The sequence below is a fragment of the Perca flavescens genome, chromosome 15, assembly GCF_004354835.1.
Source record: "Perca flavescens isolate YP-PL-M2 chromosome 15, PFLA_1.0, whole genome shotgun sequence".
NCBI classification, from domain to species: domain Eukaryota; kingdom Metazoa; phylum Chordata; class Actinopteri; order Perciformes; family Percidae; genus Perca; species Perca flavescens.
The window spans coordinates 29,956,879-29,982,025 of NC_041345.1; the positions used below are offsets into that span (position 1 = coordinate 29,956,879).

The 25,147-nt window shown below is 39.4% G+C and overlaps 1 protein-coding gene across 2 annotated transcripts in view; it reads left to right on the forward strand.

Moving 5' to 3' along the window:
• LOC114570057 (oxysterol-binding protein-related protein 3) overlaps positions 1–25,147 on the forward strand; it is a 31,051-nt gene that overhangs the window by 440 nt on the left and 5,464 nt on the right. Inside the window, exons 2-14 of one of the 2 annotated variants that reach the window (XM_028600253.1) lie at positions 14,215–14,434; positions 15,070–15,213; positions 16,238–16,291; positions 16,423–16,536; positions 17,468–17,635; positions 18,061–18,202; positions 18,421–18,539; positions 18,835–18,918; positions 19,051–19,207; positions 19,545–19,678; positions 22,299–22,388; positions 23,754–23,934; positions 24,025–24,099. In XM_028600253.1, the coding sequence (XP_028456054.1) occupies positions 14,267–14,434; positions 15,070–15,213; positions 16,238–16,291; positions 16,423–16,536; positions 17,468–17,635; positions 18,061–18,202; positions 18,421–18,539; positions 18,835–18,918; positions 19,051–19,207; positions 19,545–19,678; positions 22,299–22,388; positions 23,754–23,934; positions 24,025–24,099 (1,630 nt within the window). In that variant the 5' untranslated portion in view covers positions 14,215–14,266. The remainder of the gene's footprint in view (positions 1–14,214; positions 14,435–15,069; positions 15,214–16,237; positions 16,292–16,422; positions 16,537–17,467; positions 17,636–18,060; positions 18,203–18,420; positions 18,540–18,834; positions 18,919–19,050; positions 19,208–19,544; positions 19,679–22,298; positions 22,389–23,753; positions 23,935–24,024; positions 24,100–25,147) is intronic. The other variant, XM_028600254.1, reaches the window with a different exon arrangement.

Genomic DNA, 25,147 nt, shown 5'->3' on the forward strand with positions numbered 1-25,147 from the left:
ATGTTTTAAGAGGTGACTATGTCAGACATATCTAAAATCTTCTTATCGGCCATATGAAATGTGTCAGTGTTTTTCACGCTGTTTCTATGGCGGTGTTTGGGGTGTTGTTCGCCTAAACCAAACCTGTTTATTAAGCCTCCTACCAACACACAAAGACACTCCTGTGGATGCTTTTCTTTTCACCAAAAGCCAGTTGGGTGTGTTGTCTTACTGTCTGACTAATGTATTTTCATTAGCCTACATTATAATCACAGAACTAACCATCTATATATATTTTTTTTTACTAACCCCTAGGTCTATAGGCCTACATTGTAAACTTTTAAAAACCCAGATGGTGGTTTAACAGTATTTACCATTAATCTGAAGGTATTTCTAGAAACCTCAGTCTCTTCCAACCCCCTGGATGCCCGAAAATACTTTTAACCAATTTCTTAAGTTTCTCGGCTGTGCTTCATAATCCGGGTCGCTGGAAATTACACATTTCTTTGCTCTTTTTTTTTTTTTTTTTTTTTTTTTTTTTTTTTTTAAACTCTTGACTGTCTATGGGAGAAAGAGGTGCAACTTGGAAACTGGGTTAATGTTTTTTTTTTTTTGTTGTTGTGCAACAGATTGAATGTTTTTCATTCAGATGATTAGTTTTATGGAGCTGAAACAGTGACAGTTGTTTGGTTTGAAAATAAAATTTGTTACTAAAAAAAACTAAAATATAAAACGGGCATTGAAAATTATTTTAAAGTCTTATCTATTTATAGTTGTCAGTTTTTATTTTTTAATTTTCAACTTTGTCACCGCAGGGGGCCAACTTACTTTTACTCTCACCAGAGGGGCATGGAGGGAGTGATTTACATATGTCAACTGTTAGTGTAAGTGACATGGAGAGAAAAAAATCTGAAGATTGTTAGAAAAAAAATACATCAAAATGCAAAAGAAAATGTAATACCCGTTTTATTTTTTAGTTGAACTTTTTCAATGCCACCTTTTTATTGTCAATGCCAAAACTTACTGTCACTGTTCCAGCTCCATAAGTTGGCTATACGCCTTAAAGAGCATTGCACTAAAGCATCCAAGGCTTGTCTACAAAGCTGTGAGTTGTGTATTTCTCAAGTCTGTACCGCAGGGTTTTTCCTGGGGTCTTAAATTTCAAAATTTAAGGCCTTACAGTCTTAAATTTGCTAAATTAATTGAAAACCTGTCTTAATTTTCCTACGTCCATGTAACGCATCTCTAATTCTTGTTGAAATGCTCTCGCAGCCAATACTGTTTTTTATTTCTTGGTGTTTGTTGTTTCTTTTCACAGTAGCGCAGAGATCGAGAAGTGTCTGGCAAAACGCACAAAATGGCTGGCCCGCTATGGCCACGCCCTATGACGAAAAGTTTTTCTTTTAATAACTTTTCATCTTTAACGTCTTAAGATGGCACAGACCAAATTTGAAGTTGATTGGATGAAATCTCTAGGAGGAGTTCGTTAAAGTACGACACATGGAAATGGCCAAAATCGCACTAATTTGGAACTTTCAATTCAAAATGGCGGACTTCCTTTTGGGTTTATGGTATGGCTCAAACAATGTTTTTTTTGTACGTCTTGACATATGTGTCGTAAGTTTCGTGATGTCTACGTTAAACGTACTGCAGGGGCTCAATTGTTTTTATTTTGTAGGGGGGTGCTTGCGAGCCATTTTTGTGCGCCTGTTCCCGAAACCCATAAAATACGTACATTTTCAGCAGAATTGATGTTACCGCCAATTTTGGTGAGTTTTTGAGTATGTTAAGCCCCTCAAAAAGGCGATTCATTTGCCGGACGGAGGAATAATAATTCCTTCAGTTTCAATAGGGCCTTCGCCGCTGTCGGTGCTCGGACCCTAATAATGAATAGATACAAATAACAAGTTATGTTTATATATTTGCCCAAATTTTTATTTAAAGGAGACATGCTTTTCTGTATTCATGGTCCTATCTATAATGTTACAATGTCAGATGATATGGGCATCTGATCCAGGAAGCTACTGCAGGGTTTACATTCCATACACTGCTACATGCTAATGAATCAATAATAATTCTGGTAATCAACTACAGGGCGCTAGATCTTCAATAGGGGGTCCTCAGCATCACTGCAAGGGGGCCTTCACATTAAGTTTTTTTTTTTTTTTTAAAAGTCCTAAAATAAATCCAACATTATTAGCAAATATAAATCCCCACTCATCATAGGCTTTCTGGCCTATAGGTAAGGTAGTCTCTAAGGTAGCCATCCACAGATACAGTTAATCCTAAGGATTCGCTGTGCCACATATGTTTAACATTAAAACATGATTTATAAAATCATGCCAACAATTGTTAGGCTATCTTAAATGCCACCCTAAACGTTATTGTAGGCTCAGTTTAATATGCAACTTCATTTTATACAATATCTGTAGTAGGGGGTCCCTGCTCCAACTCTCTTTCAGTTAAGGGGTCATTGACTTAATAAAACATTAGACTGCGACCAATTTTTGAGACGGAGTCATTTTTTTTAACTACTTGCACATGTGGAACCTGCACGTTTTTTGATAACTTTAAAAAAATGTATATATTTTATGTTGAAAAGGAGCAGAGAGCGAGTCTGTCAGAGTTGGCCAATGTGTATGAGAGGGCAAGGGTCCGTGAGCGTGGGTAACGTCATCTACGCTTGTGTTTTGCTTTCATAGCGTCGCACTCATCGTCCGCACGTGCTGTTGCACAGAGCTGTTACCACTTTTCCGTGAAAAAGTTAGACAACCCAGAGCAGAGACCGCTTCTTTAAAAAAAAAAAAAATACTAATGCATACTTATGCTACATGCTTATTATGTAACTATTTATCTTATTAAAAACAACTAGTGCTTGTGTGAGTGTTTTGAGTTCATCTGTCTAACTTTTAAGGCCCGATTACAGCTCTAAGCTGCACCTGTCAGAGATGCGCAGCATGTTGCCAAGGAATAATTGTGATGGAGAGATCTCTTTGCAGCCTTATGTCCGATAGGGGTTGAAAAGAAGTAACAGTGTCACTGTCCGATGTGAGTTGAGTGCCGATGTGAGTCGCGCATGCGTCACTTTGCGACAAATAGCCTCCAAGATGCTAATGGCTTTTTGAGCTAACGCACAGTCTATGATTGGCAATCAAACAATCCTAGATAGCTAAAATGTTTTTGAAATGACTGCTAGTTACAAGTTAGCAATTAAACACAACAAAGGCTGTCACTTGAATGGCATTTTGAGCTAACGTTAGCAATCAAGCAATAATAGCTACAACGTTTTTGAAATAATTACCATCTTCTGTTATTGTATATTGTACGTAAAGAGAAACGTTTATTTTATGGATTTCACAAATTTCCGAAATTCTTTGGTAAGACCAATATGCCGTTAACCGTTTAAATCTGAGCATGCACTCGACTCGCATCGGGCAGTGACAACGGTAAGGGGTAACGTCAGTGACATGTTTGAGCTGTTGCGGATTTTGCCTCTTAACGTAACGTTATCGTTGCACTCACTGTAAATGCAAATGTCGGCTCCTGACTCGTTAACTGTAACGTTAAACAGGCCAACGTTGGCTAACTGGTAACGTTAACAAACACTTAACAACAATGTTAATAAACAAAGTCGCTAGCAAGCTTAACAACTTTGGTCAAATTCCCCACTACAGCTGTTGTGAGGTCAGGGGCTGGTTCTGCTCTGTGTTTTCCTGGTGTTTGCTAACTTTATGTAACGTAAAAAAATTGCAGCATTAATTTATCCCACCACGGGGAGCCATTGTACATCACTCTGACAGTCAATACTTGTGGTGATGTGCGTGAGTGCGTATGTAAACGCGAATGTTGTCAAGGATGTTTAATAAGAACTGCACACACTGCTACACATAATGCGCAATAACACTCTGTGTAGCGGAGTCTTTACGATTAATTAACACTGACTTTTTAAAGCACGGTTAATAGTGAAATCGGTTCACCACTGCATCCCTAGTGTGGTGTAGGCTATGAGATAAAGTCACAAAAACCCCGAAACAAGTTCATGACAGAAAAGTTCTCCTGTCTTTATCTCATTTATACTGTGTTGACATGCATATTATCAGCTCCTTTGGGAATTCATATTGCCAGTTGTTTTGCTTGTCGTTGCTGTAAGAGACTACAGGTTTTATTTTAATATTTTTGGGGCATTTTAGGCCTTTATTTGACAGGACAGCTGAAGACATGAAAGGGAGAATGACGTGCAAGCAAAGGGCCAAGGTCTGTGTTGAACCCAGGCCTGCTGCGTCAAAATCTCTATATATGGGCCCCCGCTCTACCAACTGAGCTATCTGGATGCCCAGAGACTACAGGTTTTGACTGCATTTAACACTTGACGTTAGGGCTGGGCGATATGGACCAAAAGTCATATCCCGATATATTTTGGCTGAATATCGATATACGATATATATCCCGATATTTTTTTCCGCAAAGTGAGAGCAAATGTTCAGTCAAAGCCAAAATCAAATATGACATGTCACAAGTAGTTTCATAGAGACAGTTGCAAAATCAAATAAATAATAAACCGGTTTCTTCACCTGGTTCATGATTAAATGCTCAGCTGTTCAAATAACAATAAAATGTAAACCTAAATACTGTATAACAGGAGTACCTTTTTTGAAATCAAAGCTCCATATTTGTGATTCGTTCCAAAGGTCAATTAAGCTTTTGATATTAATATAATCTATAGGCCTACTTTGTTCAAAATGTAATGCCTCATGCCTGTAAGCCTAGGTTTATAGTCCCATTCTTCCACTTGTTACTGCTTCCACTTAAGTAAACTAAAAGATGAACTATCGACTACAAAACAAACTAATTAATGTGTTAATACAAAGAATATTTATTAGCCTATGATCGGTTCACAGATCTGAGTCCAAACGGAAACTTCACCCTTCTGAACTAAGAGTTTCTGCTTCAAGGTGAAGTTTAAAACAGACTGAAATGTCCAGGCTCATTCCTCCACTATTTATTTCTGTATGTATTTATGCGTTACATGTCATTTTAACGGGCACTGAGCTCCAGATCCTGCAGCCGCAGACGGTCTCTGCTGCCCCGCTGTAGCTTCTCTCCGTCCGCCTGCCGCCGGCAAACTTATTGGAACTTTCCGCCGATATCGACATACAGGTCGTCCTGGACTACGTGTAAGATCCTACCGATCACCACTCTGTCTTTGGCTGGTCCGATCTGGATCAGCGGGGACCCGGCGCGCAGCAGCGAGGCAAAGCTGTGTTTTTCCGGGGAAGAGACGCTGCGACCGCCACGGAGCTCTCCGCCTCCCGCTGCCGCCGGAGCTCAGATTGCTGGTCGAAGGCGGCATACATAATCATAAAACACATTGTCACCTGTTAAATGTTATTCATTGCTGTTTGTTCTTTTCATTTCCTCTATCGAACATAATTAAGCAGTACAAAAGTCCGGCATCTTTAGCGTTGATCTGAATGCTTCGGACCCCTGTTCCAAGATGGCGGTGGTTTTGACGTATGTTTAGAACCTCAAGGCGACATCTGTGTATATATCTATGGGAGCAAGGATCACATTTGAACTATATCGATATATGCGATATGGTCTAATTCCATATCTCATTTAAAAATATATCGATATATTTTTAATATCGATATATCGCCCAGCCCTACTTGACGTTCCCTTCCATTCTACAAAAAAAACTCACCCAAAACTGTAGCAAACGTAAAGGGAACTCATCAGTCACATGTGGCCAAACAGCCTGTGCATGTTGCTCTGGCACATTCCTGGAAGGAGAGAGGCAGTGAAAGAGGATAGAAGAGGGCGAGAGAGAACCAGTCTGTTTAGGTCGCAGCCCCATCTGAGGTGACATCACTTAGAAATGAATATGAAAGAAGAAATTGTTTGGGACAGCACTGCCCTTAATCTGTTTTTTTTTTTTTTTATTTTTTATTTATTTATTTTTTTATAAATGTGGCCTTTAGTTTGGTCAGGTTGTACCAGGACCCATCATTTGCCTTATGTCATGGCTCCTTGGGTAACCCGATATTGGTCTGGTTTGCCCACCGTCATGTAGAATGTCTCAATTTGTTTGTTTCTGTTCTGAGAGGATGGCTCCTGGAGGCATAGGCAGGGATACTGTAAATGTACATCATGTACACCAACACACCTATTTATTGGAAATTGTCAATGCTGCAACTGATCAGATTTCTATAACACTGCAGTTTTATGCTGCAACAAATAACAGAACATGGTGTAATGTCACTCCCAAAGTTTTTAGATTCACCATAGTTACAATGGTAAATTTGTGATGATTTTAAGTTTCATTAACAAAGTAAATCTAAAACAACTTTCATCGTTCATCAGAAATATTTTTGTTAGAGCAGCTGCCATCTGGTAGCTGCTGTGTCTCCTCTTCTTGCCTTTCTCTGTAATCTTAAATTGTAAGAACATACATAGGATTTACTGGGTGATTGTGTAAAACCACTGGTTTGGTCCTTTTTTAAATAGCCAGCTATTTTTAGAGGTAGCAGCTTGTGGGCCTTGTTCAGAAGGAGGCTTTTAATGCCTGAAAAAATGCAGCCCTTATTAATTTCAACGACGGCACTGCGTTGTGACAGGGATGCACAAAGGGTCTCTGGCAAAAACATTCACATGAATCTGGTTCAATGTTTTGTAGGACAACCCTGAATTCAAACTCATGGATCTTTTACTCAAGCTTCTGGTTAGCATTCAGCATTGGTAGCTGCTGCTCGGGCAAAACACAGTTGACTTAAACCAGGAATGTTCCAGAGTCACAACATTTATCCATTGTGTGGCAATGTTTCCAACCAATCAATAGATTCAAGGCTGAGGATATTGTTTGCGACAGCACCTTGAAACCTTTTGTGAGCCACAGGAAATGTGTTTGAGTTTAGATACCACATTCAAAGACCAAATTCTACAACTGACAGATGGCATTGCTGTCTGCTCAAGGCAAGGTATTTGTCAGCTCCTGCTCTCTCTGGTTAACTAGTTAGGTATGTGGTACTTCTGCTTTTGTAGTTAATGACTTGACATAAGTGTCATATTTGGGCTATGACAATATCAGATGGGGGACGATCAGGGGAGGGGCATTGTACACAAGTGACAGAGTATGGGAAGAAGCTGTTTCTTAACCTGGATGTGGGCGAAAGGTTATTGATGAATCTCTGGCAAATAGTAGGGGTGTGACGAGATCTCGTTGTACGAGATCTCGCGAGATTAAAACGTGACGAGATTTCTCGTCGAGGTGAAAAGTTGTCTCGTGAGGCGATGTGATGTCAGTGTGATGGAGCGTGGAATTACTATTGAAGATCCCCCTGCCACTTTTAAATCATTTGTGTGGCAACATTTTGGTTTTCCTGCGGAAATAAACGGTGAAAGAGTGACAGACAAGACGAACACAATATGTAAAGATTGTAAGAAAAAAATGACGTATACCACGGCTAACACGAGCACTAAGGCAAAACACTTACAGCACCACCACAGCTCTCTACTAACTACTGCACCCGCGGCTCGCAGTAGTTAGTAGTACGGCATTTATTTCTTACAATGTTTACATATTGCATTCGTCTTGTCTGTCACTCTTTCGCCATTTATTATTTCCGCAGGAAAACCAAAATGTTGCCACACAAATGATTTAAAAGTGGCAGGGGGATCTTCAATAGTAATTACACACTCCATCACGCTGACATCATATCGCCTCACGAGACAACTTTTCACCTTGACGAGAAATCTCGTCACGTTTTTAATCTCGCGAGATCTATTACGAGATCTCATCACACCCCTACTGGTAAAGCAGACACAAGTGTGGTTACACTTTTCAAAACTTCAGGCAGACACAGTTTACTGCAATATAATATAACTGCAAGATCGCAGTGCAGTTATTGTTACACTTCCGAGACAGACAGGTGTTCTCTATTGCCCTGGTGACTGACAGCCACAAGACAAAAGTGTCCATATTCCTTGGTGACAGGCTGAGTTTGTCGGGCAAACCAAGGGAACTTTATTTCTATAGCACCTTTTTAGCAACAAGGCAATTTTAAAGTGTGTTACATAAAACATTAAAGAGCAATTAAAAACGGTCATGAAAATTAAACCGGCTAAAAAAGAATAAGATACATGTTATAGTGCAGTGTAAGAAATTAATTATTTGATTTAATAGGTTGTAGTTACGGGTGTGGGAGGAGAGAGGGTTGCCCCAGTTATTAGCGCTGAAGAGGTTAGTTATACAGGAGAGAAGACATTTGAGTTTGTGGCAAAACTTTTCACAGTGCTCATTTTTCATTTTGTGTCTTTCGATTGAATAAAAGACAATTTTTCCGGTCATATTTCTAGGGCTTTGCTCGATAGAAGAAATTCTTAGTTGACTAACACTCATTCAACTGTATCGAGTAATCGATTAGTTGATTTAATCGACAGATCTATAAATCTGAGTTTCTCAGCAAAGAGTCATGCAAAAGCACTACTTGAATTCTTGTTTACCAGAGATGTGCTTGTACATTTCTTGGAAATAAGTCATTCAGCATGAAAAAAGCATAAAACATGACTAATCGACTAAAGAAATCTAAGTTGACTAAGACCAAAACGACCGATTAGTCAACTAACCGATCTCCCCCTTCACTTTTCTGTAATAACTATTCATTTTGGTGCTTAACCCACCTTTTGTTGGGTTAATTTAGCTAGCTAACTATAAAGACTAAACGTGAAGGGGGTAGAAATTTGGCAGGGAGGAGATTTTCGGTACAACTACTGGTAGCGCTAACTGAGTTGTAGCTAGCTAACATTATGGATGGCCGATGTTGTGACTAGGATGCCTGGGTCTGATATTCTCGGTTTCCCGATGCTTCATTAAACTGCTGTTAGTGTTGTTAGCACCGGGCACCGGCTGGAGCTAACGGTAACTAGCTATTGCTACATGTCCTGGGTGTGTTGTCCGCTATCATCCCGCTTTGAAGTCTGCTTGTGCCGAAAGTGAGGCAGGCAGACCGGAGTGTGCTAACTGGCTAAATTAGCTCCTGGTGGCTTGTGTCTTTGCCATCTTAGCAGTGCCTGATGATTATCAGTATAGGCTAGTTATGGGAACTTCACATCGCATTGAAAGGTGCACATATCATCAATTCACATAACAAACGGAACCAGTATTCTGGAAAGAAATCCAATGTCATTGTCCCTCAATACAGTCGTACATCAACAATGTAACTACACTTTGTGTTAGGAATGTTTTATACAGTCCGTCTGTAACCAAGATGTAATCGCACAACAATGTTTAGTGCAAAGCATGTAGTAAATGTTTTGGCCCTCTTTCTGCTGCTCCTCCTTCTTTGGTTCTAAATAGCAGGAAATCTTCCAAGAAATAACTGGTTTGGCAACTAGGAAGTAATTCCAAATGTTTCACAAGCATGGCTCTGTTCAAAATTAGAGCATGGGAGCTCACATACATAATGTAATGTGTCCGAAATAATTTCTTTGACTCTATGGCCAAGTTGGCAGGTAGATGAAAAAAATCCACTGGCCAGGCATTTGTTACCAGCCAAAATATTATATTGTGTTTATGTAACATTAACTGTATTCCTTTCAGTACATTTTATTTATAGAATACAGTATTTTGTTAAATTCAAACTGAAAAAGTCTGCAGTAGGTTTGGGTATCATTTGGATTTTTACGATTCCGATTCCGATGCCGAACCGGTACTTTTAAAAACAAATCAGATTCCTAAACCAATTCTTGAAAAATGACATCAAAGATGTAATGTTTACCAGCGATCATGTGCAGTGAATGGTTAATATGCTTTTATGTCCGTTTTGGTGAGCCCAGAGGGGAAATATGGCATTTTAAAAGTAGCCTACATTTACGATAGCTAGTTAACGGTCGGCTACAGAGAGAGTGTGATATTTCTACGTCTGAGCGACAGAGGGAAAATATTTCAGTTGACATTAAGTGGAACCAAAATGAGGAACCGAAATTTGCATTCTAATCCGGTCCAATTCCTACTGGTTGCGTAGTGGAACCAGGTTTCGGTACTCAACCCTAGTCTGCAACAGTTAGGAATAAATTGTTTAATTGATAAATTGGTGATTTAAAAAAAAAAAGTCATTCATTAAATCCTGCCAACATTTGCCACATGCTGGCATATGACGACGTTCTCGTCGTCATATGCCTGTCTACTGTAATTGTCTTGAACTTGAAATCGGTGAACAAGAGACAGATTCTTTGGTTTGCGTTTCCTAAAATATAATCACCCTAAAAATTTTATATACCGGTGCGTGGTGCCTTTTCTGTGCTGCAGGCAGTAGAGTTAAACTGTTTTTATAAAACAACTTTTTTGTATTTGAAAGGCTAAATGCCAACAACCGTGTATTGAAGCACAATATTTCTTCAGAGGTAATTCTCTGTTGATGGTGAAAGTCAGAAATGTGATGCTTGACCAGTTGGCTGCTAAACAGTGCTGCTACATGTACTGTTCAACCAATCTCTGTGAATTCAGTGCGACTTGTAATTTTGTCCAATCACTGCAACTTTACAGCAAATTTGACCAATAACCGGAGTTTTATGCAACTTCAAGCAGTGTCCCACATGCCTGACTTTTGTGTCGGTTTGTGACTCTTGAGAGGCACGGACCAAGCGGGAGTGAGAACGAGTTGATGTAACACGCGTACGTTGCCAAATTCATTTCCTTGTTTCCTGATAGGAGAACAGCTCACATTTTATAACAAAAAGTACAGCGAAAGAAAACTAATTTTAACATCAACGTACGCTGTAACGAGTTTTCACTCGAAAGTCTCTAAAAGCTGCTGCTGTTTCAATCCTGTCCGCTCTCTGCAGAAGGCAGGACTGCCGCTCAGTTACACACACACACACACACACACACACACACACACACACACACACACACACACACACACACACACACACACACACCTATAATGGATGCAGGAAAAACCGGAGATGAGACAGTAATTACACAATGACCTAAATTGAGGACCGCTACGCTCGTTATTGTAAGTGCAATGATAAGTTAAAGGCCAATTTATTAAACTGTATGAATTTGTCCCAGGCCAGGATGGGAAATTAACTTTTTTACAATGTGAACAACAACCAGTCACTGACATGTTCAAATTTGAATAAAAAAAAATATTACTTTGTCTTGAATCCACCAGCCGTTTTCATATTATACCAGCATTTGCAGCATCCTGGGCCTTTTTGATAAGGCTACTAGGAAAACTCGGCCCAGAGTAGTTTTATTTTCCCTGAAACAAGTCTCCCGCAATTTCGTCGCAACAAATGCAGAAGACATTGCAACTTTTATTGAAAATCTTTAACAAAAGCTGCTGCAAAATAAGGCATTTTGGGGCACAACAATCTCAAAGGCCGAAATCCTGGAGGGATTTTACACTCTAAAAAAAGAGAATCTCTAAAAATAAAATAAAACAAAGATTTACCAGACTTTTATTCCTTTTCTAACAAAAATACTTCTGCTGCAAATAAAAATGTTCATTGTTGCTCAATTATAATATAAATTAGCCTATGATTTAGCTTTCAATGAAATGTAACCCACTTTTTTGTTTGATCTTTGTAAATCAAGCACACAGTTGTTGCTACTGTTTGCCTTTTGTAGGGCAGAATTGATTATTGAATGCAATTCAGAGCTTTTATGTTTCTAATGTACATTTGCTTAAAACAAATCTTCTACAGCTCTTGTCATCCATGCAATAACAGAGCTGACGGGCCTGTTTGGTCAGGTAGAGAGTGTTTCTCTGCTTTCAGCCCCGCCCAGATACCCGCTGGCTTTGATAGCACCAGTCTGACAAGCACATCATCAGTCAGGTGTGACATTGCTCTCAACACAGGTTTTCAGAGGATTTTGATGCGGAAGGATTGTTCCTAGGCACATTTCTTTTTGTGGTGTGATTTTTCTTTAAAACATATGTTTTGAGGGGAATTCTTGCAGCTACAGGGAAAGTTAAAGGAGTTCCCTCTGGACTATTGGGGGAGCAGCCAGTTAGACATCAGGCCAACAAAGGTGTGTTTCATTTCTTATTGTGTCACCAAGGCTTTCCTGATTTTAACTGTTGCTCTCAATTGCCTCATCATGGTTTTATGTACTTTTCATTTGCTACATTGTCATCTGTATTACCACTTGCTGTAGTTGTTCACTTATTCATTTATATTCAGTGTAGAAGTGGGTGATATAGATAAAAGCCTCTATTGTATATGACATTGTACTTCCTGTAGGCGTACATTGATTTTTCTTCCAATGTTGAATGTTGACTGCAATCCCCTAATTCAGAGATATTACAATACAAATTGTGTAGTATGGTTGACATGAACAGTAAATTCATCAAATTCAGTGTCCTAATGCTATGCGAAAGGTAATCAACCCTACTCTGCAGAGTCGTGTAATTACGAGTTGATGACTTTTCATAAACGGCTGCAGCGGCAGTGCGCTAAATGTAAGTAGCGGAAACTCTCCGCTGTCAGCTTAACAAAAACTGCCATGCTCCGCTGGCTCTGTGATGCTTCTTCAAGTGCTGATACATTTGTGTTGAAATTTTAAATGCAAATTTCTGAGTAGTTGTTGTCCCATTTTGCTTTATTTTTATTTATTTTTTTGTCTAATAGCTGCTTGAAAGCAGCGGGGATAAGGAGTTGGTGGTGGTAATGCAGTTAAATGAGCGTTAGCATGTTGGCTGTGAAGCAACTTCGACATGCCATTGTTGTCTGACCGGGAACCCACAGGCAGGTATTTCAGCTCTGCCATTTTAGCTTGCCAAAGTATGACTGACTAACACAGCAATCCACTTGTTGTGCTAATCTTAGTGCATGTTGCCACTGGCATATGGCTAATTGTAGTTTGCGGGTTAAACTTGTGCCTGGGAACTTTGGTTCCAAATTACCTGCATCAATCAACTTACAAAATAAAAAAAATGCTGAATTTATGACTAGAAAGTATCAATGTCGATCTCCCGATGGCATATTTTTACTGATTAACAGCCAATCACGATCTCTATTCATAACCATTGTGTCTGATCTATGAAAACAACTTGATGGGAGAATGTGTGCATCTGTAAGGAAACTGTGACCCGTGCATATGAGCCATGCTAGTGAGTGACTTACATAAGCACCCTTTTCAATTGTAATACATATAAGCTGCCAACTCAAATCAAATTTTGCTCAATGTTTGAGCCACTGGAGTGCAGTGGAGGGGTGCAGTGTGATGAAATTATCATTGGCTGTAGAAATCCAGGATTTAAAAAAAGCATTAAATAATCGTGGAACAGCTCATCAGTAGTTTTAATAGTAGCTTGAATTCGAAATTCATGATTTAAAATAAAAAGCATAAAATAATTGTGGAACAGAGCATCAGTTTTTAATATCTTGGTTTAGAACTATGGGCAGATTTGATTAATGAACACCTTTGCATTTGGGTAGTATTCATTAAGATATGTTTTATTTGATGATGAAGAGCTGGTAAGATAATTACCGTGCGTTCATGGACATCGTAAAAACATTTTTCCAAGTGAAAATGTCGTCATTCACGTCCCTTTCTGTGGAAATCAGAGGTGGGAAACTCGGACTAGATTTTGCTAACCATTTCCAAGTTGGTGACGCGTTGTTGACAACTGATGTTTGATGTAGGCAACTTTGGTTCACTGAACATATTTCAATGACAAACTGTTTATTGTGGACAAATGCCTCTGCCAAGAAACGGACATAACATGTTTCAAATTATTTATAAATAGGCCCACTGTTTGTTGTCCTGCAGATAACCCAAACAAACACCTGTCCATGTGCTGTTTCTATGCTCGTATAAGAAAACTGCAGCACATCTTTTGTTATTGTGGACTCAGTGTTTTCACACACCTGATGCTCTAGGCTACAGCCAACCTTTGGTGGCAGTCATGCAACAAGTTGTTACACCAAACGCCAATATAACCGAAGAAGAAGAACATGCAATCCCGACTATGTGAAAGCTGGCAGTCGGAAAAACAACGTAATCACGGGGGTGGTCCCTGTTATTCCCAGGTGGCATGAACGCAGCATCTTTTTCGTTTTTTTTTAAATTACTATGTATAATAATAAACATACAATAGTGTATCTTATTTTGCAATCCATGTGTGTTTGAACTTCATTGCATTACTGTACATTTATTTAAATTTCTTGATGTCTTCATGATTGGTTTATCACTGTACTGTTGACACTTCTTGTTGACTTCCTCAGTGCCGTGTACTTTGCCATGAGAGACAACCTGACCTGAAGGTCCTTTCACTTCATGCATCGCTTTCCTTATCCCACTGCACCAATGGACCCTCAGGTGTGTCCGCCACCTCTGAGCAGCAGCCAATCGGTGATCAGTGGCATTGACAAATCCCCAGCCAGTACATTTAAACCTGGCCACTCACGGAGCAACAGCACCGGCTCCTCCAAATATTCAAAACAGGTAACGAGACCCAAAGGGTGCAGAATCTGACTGTACTGTGGTGTTTTTAGTTTGTGGAAAAAAAAATCTAAGTTAATGCTACAATTCGTACTGGCTGTATTAACCTCTCTTTTATTGTATCATTCTACATTGTTTCTTCTCTAGTTAATGTCCATAAGGCCATACACTACAATTTTAATTTTTTGGTAAAGGCATGACAAAAGTAAAGATACTTCTACTACTCAATCATGACTAGCTCATAAATTACTAACTAACTTTTTTGACTTATAGTGAGTTTTTTTTATCATTCTTAACTTTCTTTTTAGTTTTCATTGCTTAGCCAAAATGGGCTACCATATAGGTTTCCTTTCTGTCTGCCTATAACCCTCCCTATATAAAAGGTTAAATAATGTCCATTTAAAATAGAAATGTTACAGAAAACAACTCTAACATTTCAACTTTCATGTTCAACTTTCATGTTCACACAATCGTAAACAACCCACAACTGAATGTAATGTCTTGGTAACTTCAGTCTATAGAGCATAAAATGCTGTTTAACATTACATAGACAGATATTATGTATTGATAATATATTTGAGTTCCTATGTGTTGAAGTAATTTGGTGTATTTTCTGATTTTGTTTTTTACTCTGTCAGTCTCGTCACTGGGAGGTGATGGACGATTTACGGAATGCGGATGTGTATTCAGCTTCCAGCTCCTCACTGGACCTCACTATCCCTGGGATCTGTGAGGGCTACTTGATGAAGAGGAGGAAGTATCCACTCAATGGCTGGCACAAGGTGAGCACAGCACATTGGACAGCGTCTGATCTTTTCTGCTTACCAAGGTTTTAATGTGATTGCTGTAAATCATGTAAGGGTGAGGCTATTTGCACCCCTGGTACAATTAGCACTGTATGCTATTTGCACCCTGGTGCAATTAGAAGTGTATGCTATTTGCACCCCTGTGCATTTACAGTACCTTGGCATATATTTACACACAGTTATCCATACTACTCATGTATTACACCTTTTTGGAATATTGTCGCCCTGACATTCTTACCCTAACCATAACCAATCCCACTCTTGCCTAAACCTATCCAACCCAACCAGAGCAGGCATATTCATGAGTCTTCCCCTACCACCCTGCAAAAAAAAAAAATATATCGTTCGCGGGTCCTGACTTGCGCAATTGCATGCAAATTATCCAATCCAAATTTAAAAAAATTAGATCACCACACAGGGGAATCGAACTCCGAACTCCCATACCAAAGGTAAGCGTTCTAACTACTTAGCTAGCAGTTATTTCAGAATGTTGAACAACTGTTAACCACTTGGTTTCTTCAAGCCTCGGTTGCTAGGTAACTATACTGTATACAAAAACATAGGTACTAACTAACAGACCAACGGTTGTATGGTTTCACTGAAGACAGAAAGCGCAACTGTAGTATCCATTTTCCGCTAGAAATTCAATTGTTATAAACTTTAGAGACAAAACTTCCCTAATATGCCAGTTTCTGTAGTCATGGAAGATGAATGTCCGCCATGATTTCGGTGCATGCGAGCAACGTTTTTTTGTTGTTACGTCACAGGGTGTAAATAGCTCAGCTGTGTGGCCGAGGCTATTCGTACCGGGGTGCAAATAGACACTCCGATCATGTAAATACTTTAAATTAATAGATAAATAGATGAATAGATAAATTAATTTAGATTAAAATGATAGTCACACTGAAGCAGAGCTGTTTTACCATAACCAGTGCACAAGCACTTCCAGTGTTTACTAGATCGTCTTTGTTTCTTTCTAACAATTCACTGTGATTTTCAGAGATACTTCCTTTTAGAGAAAGGGATTCTCAAGTACTCAAAGACACAACAAGATGTAAGTCATGAACAAAAATACAGCTGCCACTGTCACAAAGCAGTGATCGATGACAGTCGCACACTCTTCTATTCTGATTGTGGTCTTAACGGCTCTGCTTGAATTTATATCATTTTAATTTTTTGTTTTAGATTCAGAGAGGAAAGCTCCATGGCTCTTTGGATGTCAGCCTGGCTGTCATGTCCATCAACAAGAAGTCCAAAGGCATAGACCTGGATGCTGGAGACAACCTCTACCACCTGAAGGTAATCTACACAGCATAGTTCAGAGAGATGTCATTAAAGATGCCTAAAGTTGGGTACCTAGACCCGGTGCTATTACAGCACTGGTACCTTAACCACCGATATCTACCGAACCAAATAGCAACGCGGATTTTGGTGCCACTTAAATGCCTTTGCTGCTCTCTGATACTCCGAAACGGACGTTGGAGGCAACAGAAACATCGCTGCATGTGAAGCTAGTCAACGCTAACGTTAGACTTGACCGTAAGTAATGTTTAAGTTAGCCTACCGTTAGCTAGTAACTGGCTTAAACACGGTTAAAATACTAACCGCTAAACAATGTAGTGTGACTGTATTTCATGTAGAGGATTCCATCACCATGGCATACAACATTCTGCAGTTAAAGACACAAACTAGCTGCACTATGGCCACTGCCTGCTGTTGTCAGTAAAACAGACGGAACAATGTTGCGTTTACTTGAAACTGGTAAGCCTCGTGGTGCATTCAAAGTTATTGTTAAATACCCATTTCTCATCTAGTGGTTGTTTTCGTTGTTTACCAGCAATTTACTGGTGGAATAAGTAATTACATTTCTACTAAACCATTTTAAATTTGACCATATGGCCTTAACAATAAACAGTTTTTTGATGTCGCCAACTGTCATTTTGTGCTTCTTTCTTTCTTTCTTTCTTTCTTTCTTTCTTTTTAAGCTTCCTTTTTTTAAAGTATCGGTTTAGGCACCGGTATCTGTTTACACTGGTATCGGAAAAGATCCAAATGATACCCAACCCTACAGACAACATGCTCCTAAGCAGCAGATTGCATTACTATGGGTGAAATCTATAGGGTCTAAATGAAGTTTACCACCAGGCATCTGGATGTTCTTTAGCCTGTATGTATTGATTTCTCCTTGTTGCTCTTTCTCTCTCTCTCTCTCTCCTCTCCCCCCTGTTAGGCAAAGAGCCATGACATCTTCTACATATGGTTGACCAAGCTCTGTGCCCATCGTGTATATAGGAAAAATGAGGCGATGAGTGTCCATCATGGCGTCCTTCACGCTCTCTCACTGAGCCCAAGCACCCTGCCAGCCATGGCCACTCTCGCCCAGACAAACAGAGCAATGGTGAATAAATGCTTTATTCTTCCCCTTGGGGAAATTTAGATATGTGCCAAATTTACAAGAGGTCAGCGCTAGGCTTTTAAATAACTCTTATTGATCAATCACTCAAATTACTTTTTTTACTTTTTTCTTCACATTTAGTTATTAATGCTTTTCTGACCAGCTGTCAAAAACTCAGGTTTAAGACTATATAAAATGGATATTTGCAGGTGAAATCTCGCATTTGAGAATCTGTGACCAGCAAATGTTTAGTATTTTTAATCCATTGTCAAAATCGTAACTGATGAATTAATCGATTGTGTAATTGACAAACAATTGCAGCATTTGAGAATGGTTTCTTGTTTATAAGCAAAGCAAAAGAAATTGAGTGTCATTTTTCTGTCATTGGTTTTAATTGGACTTTAACTGTGATATGTTTGGTTGTCCAGCCTACTTACTATGCCAGCTCAGCAACATTGTACAATCCAGAGATGGGAAGCCCCGCTCCTGCTGTCGCCCCTAACCCAGGGGTGACCAGCAAGGTGTCCGCGTGGCTGCAGCAGACCCAGAACATCGATGCAACCTCCAATGGTGCGAAGCGTCTGTAAACTTGAGCTACAGAGTGAAGCCTTGGTTCATATTTCATCATATTTAATAGCGACTCCATACATATATTGTTAGATAAACATAAACACGTGTTGTCTTGATTTTTTTTTTTTTTTTTTTTTACGGTCTTGATTGGAACAGATGCAAAACCTTTTTTTTCTTTAAAATCACTAAACTGTGACCTTTGACCCTATGTTTGTCAGACCTGGCTCGCTGTCAGGCTGAGCTGACAGAACTGGCTCAGCTCATCCAGCGACTACATTGGCTGGAAGGTGGGCTGCCAATCACTAACACAGACCTGGAGATGCGAATCAACATGCAGGTGAATACTCCCACATCCGGTAACAACTGAATTTGTGTGACTCTTTAAATCGTATTTCACTGGACAAATACCAGTGGCCTGAGATAGTTTGTGTTATGTTTAATGCAAGCTAATTAGTTGTATAGCTTTTTATGAATCAACTGACATAATGTTGATTTGAATAAGTTAATGTGACACCCAGGGGATGCATCAAAGGCGGATGAGATATTCTTTATTTTTACTAAGTCGTGGAAAATATTTGAAGTATAGGATTAACAGATAACTGTCTGTCTGTCCCTGTTGGCCTCTGTTTTAGAATCTCTCTCTGGAGAAACCTAAGAAGAAGACAGTGAAAGGGTTTGGTCATTCCAGGACTTTGTCCCGCGTTGAAGCGGGAATGGTAGGACTGACTTTAGCTTTGTATGCAGTGATGCAAATCATTTAAAAATATATAAAATAATTGCATCAACAAGTTGAATCCTTTAGTTTGATATTATACCATTCCTCCTCTTTTCTATCTTGTTTTCTCCAGTTCACTTCCAGCCACCTGAGTTCCAACGGCAACACTGGTTCGGGGACGTCTGTGAAGTCTGTCCCTGAATATGTCTACTCTCAGCTGTCCAACCCTCAGGTCACTTCACCTGAGGCCAAGAAGCTTCAACAGGACATCTGCACTACTTCACACAGGGGTACAGCCCTCCCACCCAACTGCTGTATTTCTGTGAATTTCTAGTAATGGCTAGTGTTAAATGACACCTGTCTATTTTCCAGACAGGCTTGATATCATGTCAGATCATTGTTCTGAAATAGTTTCTTAAAACATTTATTAATAATTTGTGAATTCTATAAGTTATTAATGTAAGCAAAATAGTTTAGTCAAAAAATTAAAAAATATTAGTACTTTATTTCATTATCTAAAATGAATTTTAGAGTGAATACCCACTACTCTGCAAAGTGTGTCTTGAATACACTTTGAACTGGACTTTGTCTTTGTAATTCATAAAGTTTCTGTATGTTGTGTTACAGTTCATTCTTCGCTCAAGTCCATTTATGAGGTTTTGACCTTGGAGAGAGAGAGACTGAGGCAGGCCTGGACCAGCCCGGAACTGAGGCATAACGCCTCAGAGCAGCTAGCTACACTTTGCAGCACACTGTCAGAGGTAACACACACATAAACACAGAGCATAGCTGGGCTACATAGAAACAAAAATCGTTGTTCTTCCTGAAGCTGGAAATCAGATGATAACAAATACTGTGACTACTGTATCTTTCCCTCTTTTTCTCTCCATCCCCACTGTCCCAAACCTTTTCTTCCCATGTTAAAAAGCTAATTATTCGCACAAAATATTAGTATCGGTCTGCAAAAAGACAATGGAGGCCAAGCCCTCACTGTCTGTTGGTGAGGTGCTGTGTAAAACTGTTAAGCAGGTTTGGGCTGTTTCTAGGCAGGACGGGCACAAGTTATTACATGCGTCTCCTGAAGGAACACACCTTAAGTCTTTCTCTCCCTATTTCCGCACACACAAAGGCACAAAAACATGGTTGTTGTCACACTGAAACTGAGCAATCTTGTTAGTCAAGGGCCTTGCTAACTCCTGCTATCAAACTGATGGCGCTCAGTAACCCTTCTTGTTTGGTGTTGCACAAGGTTCTGTTCATGCTGCATGCGTATTTTCAACCATTTTCTTGCCATGACTTTGGGCTTTATTTTGTTGTTGGTTGTCTGGCAGCTGCTTTCACTCTGTTCTCACTGTGAGCAACACAAGCATCCTCATTATAATCAAGTTGATTAATTATTGTTAATAATTCCTGTACTGAGAAGAGATTAGAAATAAATAACTCTAATATGACAACTGTGGAACCTGTGGATTGGGTGATTTTTTTTTTTGAAAGGGGCACTTTCAGTGTGGCTTTAGAGAAGTTTTGTCAAGTTTGAGGATTTTATCCTGGGGTCCGTTCAAGTAGGAGGTTTAACAAACTGAGTCTAACCCTGATCTCTGAGTTGATTTACCATGAGATGGGAAACTCAGTTTTCGGTTCCAGAACAGCTGATTTGAGTTGGTTCAATCAACTTGGAGTAGGTTCACTCAGGGTTACGCACCACTATAAAAAGGCAGTATGAATGGAGCCATGATTCTACGATTCACCATGGTAACCACCACAAACGGGTCGGCGGAAATACTCATGCGCACAAACAGCGAGTTTGAACATGCATTTCGTTAAAAAAAGCACGACAGCGGGTGCTGCTGCAAAAGAGAGAGAATTGGCGTGGGAGAAAATTGCTGCTTGAGTCAATGTGTACACATTAACAGTGTATTAATTTCATATTTAATCACAGTTAACTTAAAATATTACTGGTGAAAACTGGAATTGCATTACACCTATAATTTCATTTAGGTGCAATCCTGCAGGCGAAAAAGTAAACTATACTAATCCCATTCTGAGGCTGCAGCACCATCATCATTAACAGAACTATAATGTATAGGCTAATCATTTGTTTGTAATGGTTCTCACTGGTCTGTGTCCAGGGAACACTACAAAAACGTTTAAAAAACATTTCAGAGAGAGTCACACTTTTCTGATGACTATGCATACAGTGGCTTTACTATTACAGTATGATCCATACGCACCAATAAAGAAAACTGCCATTTGCAAAAAACGTAATGCGACACAAAGAATCTGCTGGGATGTTAAAGCCTGTCCACGATGGTTGATGTTAGTGATATGAGGACGGATAAGGTATCTACATATCTAATGGACTGTGATTTTAAAAAATACCTCTCAAATCGGTTATAAATGAAAATACATCTATAGTCGGGACTCATTACCGACGTAAACTCTGTGAATTAATACAGCTTTTTCACCAACGGAATCATTACATAAACAATACGTTTTTTTATTCATGCAGATAACAAACTGCATTAAAATGTGCCTGATACAGACTGAATGAATGAGGAAATGAAAGAGAAACTCAAGTTTTTTTCCCCGTTTCTCTTGAGGTTTCTTGAAGAAAACCTGCTCCCGACCAGGTTAGGTTCACAGACTCCGTAACCATAGTAACTGACTCTGAGGTTAAATTACCTCTCTTTCTGAAACGGAAAACCCAGAGTTTCCCTCATCTCAGGGTTAACCAACTCAGAGTTTTCACTAAACCTGCTTTCTGGAACGGGCCTCTGATGTCCTTTTGGTTATCTCAGCTTAAATTGCAAGCTTGCACAGAACTTTGGGGGGGTGTAGTTTAAAAGACTTGTTTAGCAGGAGGTTTGAATGGAAAAAAAACAAAAAACACACCATTGAGTTGCATTATGGGAAGTGCGGACGTGTATGCATCCAGTGTTTTCTGAGCATGAACCATATAAGCGACTTAAAGGTCAACATATCTGCAGCTCTGCTGCGTAATATCTGACCATTTTAAATCGTGCACACCCAACTTTATGGAAGTGAAATACTGGAGTGCCCCCTAAAAAGACCTAATTAACAGTTGGTGGCGAACTAAGTTTACCTACTAAAAATCAGAAAGTCAGTACTAGCGCAGAAAAAAAGCCCCTAATTGAGCTATTTAAATGCAATAGTTGTAGACAATACCATAGATGCAGTTTTGCCCTCTGGCCCTGTTGGACAACAGAGACACATTGAAGAAACTCTACATGCTGTGTGAGTTCCCTTGAGTATGCGGGTCATTCTAACATTTATGTTTGATCTTCTGTGTTTCCACTTCATGTGTCTTGCATGGCTGGTCTGTTCCTGTATATGTGTGCATGTCCATGCATGTGTGTTTAGCTTGACATACAGTCACGTCTGACCAAAGTCCACTCGCTTTCCCTGTCCTCTGACTCTGAGGAATCCTTCTGCACCGTCCAACCTGACCAGGTGTGTACTGTGCGTTTGTGTGTGAAAGACACTGTCTTTTTGTGCCTGTCAATTTCATTATCTTGCGCTCACTCATTTGCCTTCATTTCCATCTCACATATGAAATTCATTAAACATTGTATAGAAAATGTTGATTCTCTCAGAACCTAGCTTGGATAAAGGGATTCTTCCCTCAAGAAACGGACTGTTGCAAGTAAGTCCAAATGAATGACATATCTTGTGGTTGGTGTGGCTCAGGTTGGTCACTTCATGCGGTTCAGGCAGTTGTATCCAAAAGCTGAACAGTGTGTAGGTATTTTGTGTATGTAACATGCGTTGCATGTTTCTTGTCTGTGTCTGATACTCCACATGCCTGTTTGTTATGGTACAGTAGGTAACTTTTATCATAATAACTTTAATAATAACTTACTAACTTTTTTGTTTAAATGGGTGTGCTATCAATCTGGCAAGAAGTGAGAACGACCGGCGAGGGCGGAGTATAGCTCTTAAATGAAGGGGAACAAAACATAGCCGGCAGGAGTGGGCATCACCTTAAAGAAAGCATGGATCTATCAAAGTGATTGTCATTTATCGTTGACGAGATAATGATGCCCAGTGTTTCCCCTATAATTGTACAAGCCTGGCGGACCGGCAGGCCAACTGGAACCACCGCCATGCCAGAACAATTTTAATTTAAATTTTTCGCCAAAATTAACGCCACATTAGAATTAGGTTTTCCGTGTATTCATTCTGCAGAGACCAGTGCCGTTTGTACATGAATGAGGCAACTGTCTGTGGTTAGTTCACGTTAGAAACGGCTAGATAGTAAAGTGTGTTATCTAATCAGTTAAACATTTTAACACGTTTACAAACAAGCGTGGTAGTGTTTTTTTACTGAGCTGGGATAGGGTTAGAGAATAGAAAATGATGAAAATAATGATAAAATAATGAAATGCTACATTGCTTTGAAAGGGAGTATTTTTCTGTTTTCAATAAGTGCTGTGTGGTGGATCCAATTCATGCCAATGTGAAGAATGGTTTATGGTTTATTTGAAAAGTAACTGATAAATATTAAAAAACTTTTTAAAGGGTTGAATTTGGTGTGGTAGCAGCTCAGATTTGTTGTTTATCTCAGGGTGTGGTGAAAACTTGCAAATGCCATTTGGAGCACTAGGGGAGGCAGAGGAGCATGCTTTTTTCACATATCCATCTCATGTGTTACTGTCAGGATATCGTGACAGTTTCAGCAAATATGACAAAGTTATGTTTTATTAAAGTTACCTACTGAACCTTTAATGGTCTGGCTCCAACTCTCACATTGTACAAACTGTTCATTGGAAAAATGAATATAGTTTTAAGCACAAATTCTTCTCTGATCCTCCACAGAAGACACCATCTAGAGGTCGTCCGTGTCATCGCGCGCCCTCAGTGGCAGAATCTATGGCAGAGTATTTTGATGCCAGTGAGGTGATTGTGTGCGAGAGCTCATCAGAGGCAGAGGCTTCGGATGAGTCGGGCCTGAGTGACATCACCACCACCAGCAACTCTGAGCCTGAAGAGGGACACAGTGAGTGTACCTACCATCCAGTAGTATTTAGACCACACTGCCCAACCACCTCTTAAAATAACAGACTTTCTCCTTTCTCCTCCTCCTTAGCCACTGCCACCCTCAACTACCGGGCCAGTCTGAACAATGCTCCTGACAAACCCAGACCAGTGCCTACTAATACTGGTAACACCACCATTATGTTGTCTCATTCATATTGTTAATGAGAAGTATGATCAATTTAATTTAATCAATCGCAATGTCACTATATGCAATTACATAACTGCAAAAAATGTGCGATTCAAGTACACAAAGTGTGCTGTGCGTGTGACACTCTAGTCTCGGTGTGCACTGCAGTCTCCACGATGTTACACCCTTCACTTTACCAACAGTATTTACAACAGATGAAGCAGCCGTGTTTTTAAGAAGCTTGGTGTTTTTTTATTGTTTACGGTTATCTCCCTTTACATATCTCTTTTTCTTCTCTTTTCCCTCACACAGCCGCTACGCTAATCTCGGACACACTAACCGATTGTTCTCCCTTCTTGCTTTACCAATCACTCACTTAACGCACCTGCCAATCTTACTCTCACTTACGCTACCATCGTAACAACATCCACAAAAGATATTCTGTTTAAACAGTAGTGTGTCTTGCGTATGTTTATGTGAGTATCAGAAGTGTAGAGGGTTTCAGAGCATGCAGACTTTAAAAGAGGCTGTACAAAGTATATTTTGTAACATAATCACTAGTTATTATATTACACCCATCTTAATAGTTAGTTTATAAGGTCATACAAATGTATTTTAATAAGAATTTGTATTTTCAGATTTATTCTATTTATTTCATTTGTACGTAGGGCAAAGCAAAAATGTCTATATTGAAAATATTTATTACATTTTTTGTTTATTTATACATAATACCATTATATTGCAGTCACAATCACAGTATTGTAAATTGCATGATGACTTTTTCTCAAAATCTTGCACTGCATTCATTAATAGGGCTATTAATGAATGCAGTGATGTCTCCTGCGTGGTTACCAGTCTAGGCTCTTCACTACTGATTTTAGACTGGAGATACAAGACGCTGCTTCCTGATAGCACAGTGAGAGGAAGGTGCACAACTTTTTCTCTGGTTGTTCTGACCCAATTCTTAGTGATTTACAGAGTTTACCGATGGACAAAAAGCTTAACTTGTTGCTAAAGTAAAAGTTTATTAAAATTTGTTAATTTA